The 12,359-nt window shown below is 36.8% G+C and overlaps 1 protein-coding gene across 3 annotated transcripts in view; it reads right to left on the reverse strand.

Moving 5' to 3' along the window:
- Positions 1-12,359, reverse strand: part of LMO1 (LIM domain only 1) — a 124,576-nt gene that overhangs the window by 42,720 nt on the left and 69,497 nt on the right. For all 3 annotated transcript variants that reach the window (XM_087921057.1, XM_087921058.1, XM_026706462.2), the window contains exon 2: positions 2,009-2,222. In XM_087921057.1, coding sequence (XP_087777183.1) covers positions 2,009-2,222 — 214 coding nt within the window. The remainder of the gene's footprint in view (positions 1-2,008; positions 2,223-12,359) is intronic.

The following is a 12,359-nucleotide window of genomic DNA, read 5'->3' on the forward strand; positions in this document are numbered from 1 at the left end:
TCTGGCAGATCTACTCTGTTCCCCTAATGCTTTCACAATTTAATTTTACGTAATTCTAATCAACAGGGCTGAAAAGAATTCCATTATAAATTCCACCGGTAGCCAGCAGATCCATCTGTCCATCTGTATTACTGTCAGCAGATCCATGGCAGGAAAATCTGATAGAGTTTCTACTTTTCAAAGTAAATGTGGCCACCAGACATGAACAGATCTTTTTGAAAAAATGAAGGAAAAGACTTTTATCAACTTTCTAATTTTTTGAAAATATTACAAATCTCGTCAGATCCTGGGTCAATCTGATACATTCTTCAATGGATTAAAATACATGTGTATATAAATACATATAAAATTGTCACCCTAAGCAGATTGTTAAATGTTCCCTGATCTCTTATCATCTTTCTGAGTTCAATCTGACATATTCCTAAATAAATATGTTTAGGAATATAATCTTAGTATAGACCAGATGTCCCCAAACTTGGCAATTTTAAGACTTGTGGACTTCAACTCCCAGAATTCCTCCGCCATCTCTGGGAGTTGAAGTCCACAAGTTTTAAAGGAGTCAACTTTGGAGACCTCTGGTATAAACCATCAAACAGTATGGATATTTTATACATGTTTTTCCTTACTTATGATTTGCAATTATCGTTTGCATTTCTATCCTACTTGTCATGACATAGAAGGAAATTCAATATTATTTCATGGCTGAGTTATGGCATTTCCACTGAGGTGTACCTTGATGTACTTTTTATTATAACATTTATATATTTGTTTACTGAATCAGTTGAATTATTTTTGGTGAAACAATAGAAATTCTACTAATGAATCAAAGGAGGGGCAATTGCTATGCTCTACTGGCATCCCCCACATTTCATATATAAATAATCCCAGTAAATGGAGAAATTTTCTGAAGCTCTATTAACAAAGCTATTTTCACCGATTTCACAATATTAATTTAAATAAGAGCTTCGGGAAGCCATTGAAGATAGCATTTCTAGGAAAATACAAGCTACAGTTTAATTAAGAAAGGGATATATTGATTGCTGTATAAAAGAGACATTTCTGCACAGAAATGTGCATAATTCAATCTTGTTTCAAGATGTTGAGTTTTGTATTATGCTGAAAATAATTTTGTTAACAAACCAATTATTGCAGGAAAACTGCTTCAAGAATTGATGTTATTGCTCTTTTGCAGAAAAATCTTTTTGATTACCTCCTATAAAGACAATAACAAAACTTGACTCTCGCCCACATAGGGACAGATTAATTACATATTGGCAAGTCTGCACCACACATACATTAGGTTAAAATGGGGCGATGTAGATTGCAGTTCAGGGTATTGTACAAATCCAGCTATTATCATATCATGTTGTTGAACCAGGCCATCATCTTGAGCAGTGGTAGGATTCAATTTTTTTTTACTACTGGTTCTGTGGGCGTGGCTTGGTAGGTGTGGCAGGGGAAGATACTGTAAAATCTCCAGTCAGAGGTGGTATTTGCCGGTTCTCCGAACTACTCAAAATTTCCACTACCGGTTCTACAGAACTGGTCAGAACGTGCTGAATGCCACCTCTGATCTTGAGCCATAACATGGTGACTTTTGAAGGAATGGTGGTGAAAGGGCAGAGGTACAGCATATTAACTCAACAAAATAATTGTGTTTTATTAAGCCAGCTTTAGGGTTTAGGATTGTTGAAAGGCCTTTTTTGTCCATTCATGAGATTAATATCCAAATAATTTCTCTCCATGGCTCTATCTATCCTTTCCATTTCAGCAGGTGCTCTGGGGCTTGCCAAAAGCTAACAAGCTACTACATACCTTCAATCATTTACATACCTTCCAGCTTGGCTTTGAGAAGATAAAAAACCTACACTGGAGACGGGCATCCTTTTGCTCACCTCCAACCGGAAGTCTTATCCATACAGCTAGATTTACTTTATACAGCCAGAGCAAGGAAGCTAAGCTGAGTAAGATAATCATAGCCCAACTACATGCACATATATACATTTACCTCAGGTAATCTCTGCGGCAGAGAATGAGATTTGCTTTTGTGTAAAGTGTTGATCCAACCTCTCCCAGGCGGCAGTCGCAGCAGGCACACTTTAAGCAATCCTCATGCCAGTACTTATCCAAGGCCTTCAGAAGGTAGCGGTCCTTGATCTTACGATTGCAGCCGGCACAGCCCTTCTGCTTTCCTTTTGGTTGCACCGATAACATTGGCACACCTAGGAATGAGAAAAAGAGAGGGCCTATTAAATGAGGAAGTTGCTGGGAAATTCTCCAAGCTGAAATTGGTGTCCTAAGCAGTCTTTCTAGGCAGTTTTGTTGTAACTTTGGCTTTGTTTGCAATATGAACAGAGAACCTGATCCTGGCAGCATGATTAATTGTCATTACAAGGACATTCATATTTTCCCATCATAAAACTGGCTTATTACCTCCAGATATTAAGGAATCTGTCTGCACTACTAAATAAAGGAATTCTTTTAGTACTTCCTGTGAAACATTGCTCTCTTATTTTGTAACTTGGTAATAATTCTAACTGTTCCTACTTATCAAAAATTTTATTATGGATAACTTTTATCTATACACACAAATATACATAAAGATCCTGGTGTATGCTGATTGGGCTGATCAGTTTATAGAGTCTGCAAACTGTGGCCTGCAAAGATTCTTCCTGATAGAAAACAATGGAAATGCAAGTCGATAGTAGTCAAGAAAAAGCTAAAAGTATTGGAGCAGCAAATGGCCACATTTCAGCTGAGGAGAATTTATTAGTTGAAAGAAAGAAAGAAAGTTCAGCAACAGAAACTGACAGTGAAAGCAACTTTCCATAAGAAAGACAATAAAACAGTGGAGTAACGTCAGTGGGTAAGTTGAAATACTAGAAGATATTCTGGAGTGCTAAAATTCAGAAACAATTTTCATCTCCTTGTGAAAAGGAGATGGAAGATAGAACATGGAGGACATGGCAATGCTTCCTTAAATGGCAGAGAGGAAAAACTAAAATATGGGAAATAGAACAATGGTTTCCTAAAGAGCAGAAAGAATGAAAATTTGCCCTGTAAGAAGACAATGAGAGTAGTTAATGATTCATGGTTGTGAACAATTGAAGCAAATATACGCCAACCATATTCAAGGGTCTGTGAAGTGTCCTTCCAAGAGTTACCAAACTCATGGAGAATTGTCCCTTTCTGCTAACACACATAGCAGGTAAATAATTCTGCAAAATATCAGCTACTATTTTATCAGTTTGAATTTTTTAGAAAGAAGCTCAAGATCCTCGGGCTCAGATAATAATTCCAATTCATCCTTCCAAACTGTGGAAGAGAACTGGAAAGAGAAAAAATAATGCAAGTCAGTCAGCAACTCCCTACCAAAATGATACTGATATTTGGTTTCTGAGATTGTGGGTTATCTAGATGATGGACTGTACCTCACAAGAACTGGTAGGGATGTGCTTGATCAAAATGTAGCAAGCTTGAGTAGGAAGTCTGGCAGAAGATGGAAACCAAAAGTTAAACTCTGAAATGAGGACTTAAGACAAAAATTACTGCGCTGTAGAAATTGGGAGCATTGATGAAATTATGTCTCTTTAAACCACTCAGTGAAACATGAGAAAGAACCTTGGTTCATAAAGCTCACAGCCTTCATTTTTTATACACTAATACTCAAGAGTATGGGAAATGAGATTAGATTGACCTCTTAATACAGGAAAGGACACATGATTTAATAGTATAATGGAGACCTGATAGGATGACTCCCATGGCTGAAAATGAAGGATACCATTCATTTAAAAAGGACTAAAAGCAATAGAAAAGAAGAAGGAAGGGTATTGTATGCAAAAGCTTCTACTCAGAAATCCAAATGAACGAACTTGATTGTAGGGAGAGTTAAATATGTGAAGGAACAAATAAAATACCATTACTGGTGTCATCCAACCAAAAGGATGTGAATGATGCCTCTCAAAAGCAAATGGCAGATCTGTGAAGGAGGCATGAACTCATAATGGCAAGAGACTTTAATTACCCTTACATCTGTTGGGAGACAAACTCTATGAAGCATGGTAGAGATGTCCAGACATCTTTCTTTTCTAAAAGATGGAGGATGGCGCAAGAGGATGAACTGCCCTTGATTTGATAGTAACTTATAAGGAGACTCCAAGCATGCCCATACTACACCCTTAAACAGTTCCTCTCCTCTATTCATACTGACCTGACTGTATGACTCTATGGCTATTCTCTCTGTTAGAAAATTCTATCAGGACCAAGATGTTCTGGCCATAACTTAAAAAGTATTTGGTTTGGATAGGAGGCTATCCTCCCACTGGACAATTCACCTAATTCAGTGTCTTTTCAACTTTCCATTCCAAGAAATTATTACCAATCTTTGTGGGTAGATTCTACTGGACATATGTATGTTTGTGAATTGTATATGCAGGTGGATGTGGATATCAAGAGGCAGAAATATATTATATGCACATATACAAAGTTAAATAGAATTTACATATGCAAACACACATACCTGCAAGTACAGCAACCAACTTTAATATAAAACTTCATTCCTGTCCTGCTGTTCTCTAATGTCTTCTAAAGCTACCTTTATTAGCAATGTGCAATATTGCAGAGATTGTAAGCTCCCAAGATGGATGGCAATACAAATCTAATAAATTAATATATAAATAAAATTTGCCTTGAGACATAAGAGTTCTAATTATTATTATTTTTTCATGACTTACCTACTTTTTCTAATAGTTAAACTTTGTCATGAGAGACAGAGGTGAAACTATTCTACCTCAAATGACTGGAAAAAATGACAAAATAATCTACTACTCGATTTATTTATTATTAACAAAGGGGAGCGAACAATGGACCAGGAATGAACTTACATACACATTAAGGCATCTCTTTTGCACAGAGACACACATACAGATGTACTTTATTAATTATGTATGCCACATGACTCCCAGTGAATCTGCTTGCTATTCTTACAATGATTTTAAGCTTTTAATCAGATTTATTAGGCTGCTTTTTCTGTTATGTGTTTGCAGCCAAATCGGCAATGACTTTGGTTTACTTGGAGCGTAAATTGAAGTTTGCACTGCAAAAGCACCTAGGTGATGGCAGGTAAAATGGGAAAGTTATTTCCCAATGAGCAGGCACAGAAACGCAGATAAATTTTATTTTCTCTACCCCCAGTCACTCAACAGCTTCTTCTTAGAAAATCTATTTCCCAGGATTTTTTTTCCTGTGGGTTTTTGGTCAAAGAGATACAGATATCAGTAAAAGCCTAAGAAGTCTAAAAGTTTAATAGGTAGGAAATCTTGAACTAGCTGAACGCCCAGAAGGATAGCTAAGGAAATGGAAGTGAAACACTGGATCCCTCCAAAATCTGAATTGTCATTCTGTCTTGAGCAAATCTGTGAATGAGGTGAAATGGTAGATCAAAAGTCCACAGAACCCTTCACTGGAGTGTTATCAATGATCTGAGTGGAATTTCTACAGCGGCATTAAAAGGGTTTCAAAACATTTGTCTCAAATTTCATTGCAGGTGCTCATTTGCCATTAAGTCCAAGGGCCTGGGGTAAGTATTTTCATATTCTTCAAGATTTATTTGAACACCTCTTCAGCCTCATAGCAGCCAGCTCTAAATGATAAATCTACTTGTTGCTGGGAATTAAGGAAGAAATTGATTGGATTTCTCCTCAATCATCACTGGTTTTCCTTCTGCACTTTTAAAAAGGGAAAGATTAAATGGGCACTTTCTTTGAGAGGCACATCAGTCTATAGATTGTCTGAATCTTACAGGAGAATCCCATATAATAAATTAATGAGAAAACATATGACTCAAACTTTCATTAAATCACACTACAGATGCTGTATTCATGCTTTTGGGTGAATATCAAGAAGAGGGATTATTTGTTTTGTACTGCATGGCTCATGAGGGGAGTATGCTGAATCCGTGTAAACCAGTTTAAAAACCCATAAATGATTCTTCCTCCCCAGTTTCCCCTTTCAGTCATGTCTGATTCTTGGAGACTGCCTGGACAAGTCCCTGGATTTTTCTTGACAAGGTTGTTTCAGAGATGGTTTGCCATTTTCTCTTTTCTAGGTTTGAGGTAGTGGTGGGATTCAAATTTTTTTACAACTGGTTCTGTGGGCATGGCAGGGGAAGGATACTGTAAAATCTCCAGTCAGAGGTGATATTTGCCGGTTCTCCAAACTTCTCAAAATTTCCACTACCAGTTCTCCAGAACTGGTCAGAACCTGCTGAATACCACCTCTGGTTTGAGAGAAAATAGGTGGTCCGAGGCTGCCCAGCTGGCTTCATGTTCAAGATAGAATTATAATTCTGGGGGAAGTGAATGCCCACCCTTGGGGGGAAGTGAAATCTTAACAGATTAACAGGTTTATAGGTCATCTAGTCCAGTCCCCCACCCAAGACCCTACACCATTTCTGACAAATGGCAGTCCAGTCTCTTCTTGAATGCTTTAGGTGATGAAGCTCTCACAACCTCCGAAGACAAGCTGTTCCATTGGTTGATTGTTCTCACTGTCAGAAAATTTCTCCTTTCTAGGTTGTTCAGTTTCCATCCATTACTCCTTGTCTGGCCTTCAAGTGCCTTGGACAATAGCTTGACTCCCTCCTCTCTGTGGCAGCCCCTCAAATATTGGAACATTGCTATCATGTCTCCCCTGGTCCTTCTCTTCACCAGACTAGCCATGCCCACTTCCTGTAACTGTTTATTGTATGTTTTAGCCTCCAGTCAGCTAATCAACCTGGTTGATCTTCTCTGGACTTTTTCTAGAGTCTCAACACCTTTTTTATAGGGTGGTGATCAAAACTGGATGCAGTATTCTAGGTATGGTCTTACTAAGGCTTTATAGAGTGGTATTAGTACTTCCCTTGATCTTGATCTTTGCCAGAGTATTAGCTATAAACGGTTCACAACTGGCTTTTTAAGTATGTTTGATTGGTGCTTTAAAGGAATTTTAGACAGTAATGCTAAATGTTGACATTTTAGCCTCAGTCCTAACCTCTTAACCTGGAGATGTCTAAGGAAACATCAGGATTATCATTTGAAAGAAAGCTCTATGGGTATGGAGCTTATGGACCACAATAGTACTAAACTGACTTGATAGAACTAGAACTTCAGACTTTCCATGGAGGAAGCAATACTTGCTATCCAATTCTGCCTCCATGTTGCAAACAGATTACCCAGTATAAATGCCAATAATTCCAGATGTATTTTTGTCTGAGAATACCTGTCTCTTGATCTTTCATATCTTCTAGGAGATTGATGTTCCCATGGCTTGAACTTTAAAAAATTGTTACTTTGAAAGGTTGCATATTCATATGTGATTACTGAGCTTTGGAAAGGTCTTAACAAAACTGTTCAGGGAATTCTGCTTTATGAGACAGGGTGGGGATTGAAATGGCAATATCAATCTCTAAGGAAATCAATAGACTTAAAAAAACATACACAACGAAGCAGGAAGGAGCATCTTGAACGATCCAATCCTGCACAGCCATATGTTTTGGTGATTGTGGAAAGGATAGGTGGAAAGTAGATGGTAGGAAAGCACATTAAAGTTGCTGTTGGGAAAGTCCTAAAGCTGAGTAAAGTCAAACATGTTTTGAAGTCTTGGAGTTTTTAATAAAAAAAGGCGGGGGGAGGATTTTAATGAATGAATGTTGAGTGTAATCTTTTGGCAGGAGAAGCTAGTGGAAGAAAAGATGAGAGTTTCTTAGAAGGAAATATTAAAACAAAAATGCAAACAATTTCTTTTAGGTAGACAAACTATTGTGACTATGCAAAAAATAGTAAATATTTGAAAACAGAAAAGACGGTAAATAGGAATTAGAAAAAGAATCAGGTCACAAAGAAAAAGTATAGAAACATAGTTTGGCACAGTAAATACAACTGGTTTTAGGCAAGCAAAGATTCAGAATGAACAATTCTGAAAATATTTTTTTAAAGTACATTTAGAACAAAAGGAAAGGGGAAAAATAGTATGCCATCTGCTCAGTGAAGAAGGCAAAATGCTAACAGCTAAGCAGACCTACTCAACTCTTACACTGGTTCAGTCTCCTCCAATAAAAAGTCTGGGATCCACCCAAAAAACTGCAAAGAGGCAGGATGGAAGATTGAGACGGAGAGAAAATGGGCCATGGATATTTCTTTGCCTTGAATGAGTTTAAACCTTCAGAGCTAAATAAGTTAAATCCTAGAACACTGAAGAAACTGATAATTCATACGGATCTGGTTTGACTGGTCTGAGAAATCCTGGAGACTACGGGTGGATCTGCCCCATCTTCAGAAGAAGAAAGGAAGAAGATCCAGTTATCTACAAAGCAGTCAGTCTAGAGCAGATAATAAAGAGATCCATCTGTAAGCCCTTAGAAAATAATGCAGTAATCACTAGAGGTCAGCAAGTATGTATCAAGAACAAATCTTGCTTCGCTAACCTTATCTTATTTTTGGATTGGGTAAACTTCTGTAACAGATTTCAAAATTGACTTCTTTCAAGACAGTTGCCTTGGCACCATTGTTCTTAGTTACAATTTCTCTCAGCTGAAACAAACATACTTCTACATAGTTAAAATCCAATAAGTGCCCAAACATTCTTAAATATTTGGGCAAAAACTGAGACAGGAAAGCATCCCTAAAAGTTCTAGTAGAATGTAGTGAACCTGGTAAACCACAAGTCCTACTGTTTAAATCTTACGTTTTAAAATGTAGACATGAAAATAAATAGTTCTGTAGACTGCATGCACAAGAATAAATATATTTTCACCCCTCCTTCCTTCAAGAACCCTCCATGTATGTGGCAATACATCATTATTTTCATATACCATATAATGTCACTTGACTTGGTTTTATACTTGGCACCAATTAATAAGGAAGATTTAATTAGGGAAAAATAAGAGGTAGAAGTGTTTTATTTATTTATTTATTTAAATGATAAAGCACCTCATGCTTCCAACACAAAAACAACAACACGTAAATGATGCATAGAACCACTGGGGAAAAGTGATCATAAAAAGTTGGAGTTTGGAGTTTACTTAAGGCAAACTAGAAGAAACTGTCAAATGTATATTTTAGATTTCATAAAACCAGATCAATGACCCATAGGGTACCTTGACAGGAATGAGGAAGAATGAGGGAAGAATGAGAGACTGAAAGCACCACTACAAGTATTTTTGATGAAGAGGGGGAGGAAGGGTGAATATTCAAAGAAGTCAACGTGACTACATAAAAAGCTTAGGAAGAATATGGGGATGCTATAAAGCAGCATTCCTTGCATTTAGTAGAGCATTTGACCAGTATCCAATTACATTTTAAAAGTATTCCATTATACGCTGATTAACAATCTACTTAATTTGCTCTATGGCATGACAATTACATGGGATGTATAACTGGTTTGAAAATAATATTCATTGTATTCATGAAAATCACCCCATCAAATTGGGAACAGGTATTACATTGGGTGTCATAAGGATCACTGCTGGACTCTTTTACCCCCATATTATTTTTATTAATGATTTTCGTATCAGATTCCCAAATAATTCAAAATTGGATGGGATAGCTAATCTCCTGCCATATGTAAATAAAGTTCAAAACTGTCTTGCTAGATTAGAGAAATTGGCTGACAGTAACAAATGAATTTTAACAGTGACAAATGAGTCATCTTCAGTCAGAAAGCAAAAATTCAATGGAAAACTCTTTTGCAAGTAAAAACACGTTACTTTCTGACTAAGTAGCTACACGTGCCTCCCCCCCCCTCAAAATTATTAACAGATCTTTAACCACAGTGGCTTTACTGAATGTTGCTATAGCAAGTGACATTTTCAGCTTTCCTTAAAAGCAACAGTGACCTGAGGGTAGCAAATGTTCAACACATAAAACCCACCACTCTTACAGTAATAATTGCTTTGTCAGAACTGCAAGGGAACAATAACAGCACTTGAGACACTTCAAGACAAACAGGGAGGTATTGATCTATCCCTTATCAAAATAGTCTTTGTACTATAGAGACAGGTTAAACAACATTATAAAAACCTGGAGGCTTAAACAACACTCCTCACAGAATCTGCCAGAGACACAAGAACTACTTTTAGTGTTAATTACAGCTACTTTGGGATCTCTTAAAGGAAGAAAAAAAAGTAAAACTAAACCCAAACTCATACTAGCAACTAACGATGAAATCCTGTCCTCAAAAGAACGGACACAATCAAGAGTGCCACTCCATATATGTCAGTGATTCAAAATGTTCAGATACTGACATAACATAACAACATAACATAAAACATAGCATAACATAAAGTTTCCCTTTTGAAAATTGGCTGTGTTGATTACAATTAACTTTCCACCTAATGGATGATCAGTATAATGTGTATAAACTACAGCAGCATCAACAAAATAAAACAATTCTCAGTTGATTTAAAAATAATCTGCTCTTGTCTCTGAGATTATCAAAGAGAAATTTTAAGATTTTTTTTCCTTTAAAAAAAAAAATCCTGAAACAGCACAGTACTCACAGTCTGACTGAAAGAAGACCAAAAGTTGAAAGCAATCTAGATTTCATAAGGAACAAGTTGCATTACTTGAGGTGCTGCTCTAGAAAAAAGACCTACCTTATGGACTCAGCCATCTAACCTCTAAATGACTGACATGGTTTTTGAACTAGAAAATGGACTTTGAAATGTCTTTATTTGTGTTCTAACAAATTCATGACTTTGTATGCAGCGGTTTTGCTGGTGGTGAAATGTAACCTTGTGACCAATACTAACATTTATAGCCTTTGCAGTTTTGTAAAGCAAATGAAAGTTGTGATATGATTATAAGCATGGTCAAAATTTTTCTTAGTGATCACTTCATCTCATAACAGAGTTGTCGAACCCAACTGTGGTCACTAAAAAGGGAAAGCATGTCTTTATCTAACCTCATATTCTCCATTAATACTGCAGTTCACTGCTGCAGTTCCCATTTTATTGTTGCTGTCGTGAAAAGATGCTTTGAGATGGAACACACCCAGTAAGATACCTAAGTGAGTAATATGCTGCTTATATTGCTTATAAATTCCAGCAGGTTCAAGTACACAGAAATATTGTTATATTATTACTTTATATACTTGGATTTCCGAGCAAGTAAGGTAGGAATTTTATAAGCAAGAACCATCAGAAACTTGATTTTGGTTCTGAAACAAACTGTAAGTTGGTGGACATAGTTTAGGATAGATATTATAAGACCTAGCTAATACTTTTTGCATTAGCTCTGATTTCTGAATGCTTTTAGAAGACAAATCCATGTATAGTACATAATAACAATAATGCAAATGACATAAGAAAGCATGGATCACAGAAGCCAAATCTCCCACAATGATTCATTTCATTTCTATATTTCTTCCCCTCTAAGATTATCTCTAGTCTGGTGTTTGATTCTGTGAAACTGATCAGATTGAATTACATTTGATTTGCTCCAGGACCATCAACTTCACAATATGGGGAGCTAAAGCCAACTTTCCCACAACTGAATTCATTATTCTCTTCTTTCATCCTACTATCTTTGTCTGCTTATGGATGACTTTGTCCTTGTATATTTAGGTGTTATCCCAAATAAATTAGTTTAAAAGTCCCACTGAAATCAATAGGAGTTATTTTCAATTAAAATTACTTGGAAAGGACTCAGGAGTCCATTTACATTGCAGCATTTACTGTGATATTGAATTATTTTAGTTGGCCTAATAGAACAAGAGCCTATTTTCTATGGAGGATGGTCTTCAATTACACATCCTGTTGGGTGTCTTCCAACTCTAAAACGTTCACTTGATAACAACTGTGAAGTAGAAAGTGCTGATAGAATGCTTGGGATTAGATTAAAAAAAACATCCATTGTTGGATAAAAGAGGGGAGTGAGAGAGTTCAAAGTTGGCACCAGCAATGCCTATATAAAGGGATAACTTCCTCTTCAGAGATGAATCTAAAGTCAAGGAAAAGACTTAGATCAGAGCCATTCAAACTCAGTCCAACAATTATGCACAGCTGGCCCAGACCTGAATATTCACTACTTTTATTTCTGGATCAAGTTGAGATTATCCAAAATGGAAGGGCTAGCCTTTTATTGCTGTTCCACAGTTATATTCAGATTTTATCATCTAGGTCTGCTACAGTAAGAAATAATTGTTTCCTCCAATAACATTCAAAGCTCTAAAGCAAGGGTGTCAAACTCGCATCATCACGGCATCGTCACGTGATGTATCATGACTTTTCCTCCTTCGCTAAACCAGGCATGGGTGTGTGGCCAGTGTGAGACATATCCAGCCTGTGGGTCCTGAGTTTGACAGCCCTGCTCTAAAGAAGA

This window comes from Pseudonaja textilis, chromosome 1 (genome assembly GCF_049901715.1).
Source record: "Pseudonaja textilis isolate UNSWEBS1 chromosome 1, rPseTex1.2, whole genome shotgun sequence".
NCBI classification, from domain to species: Eukaryota; Metazoa; Chordata; class Lepidosauria; order Squamata; family Elapidae; genus Pseudonaja; species Pseudonaja textilis.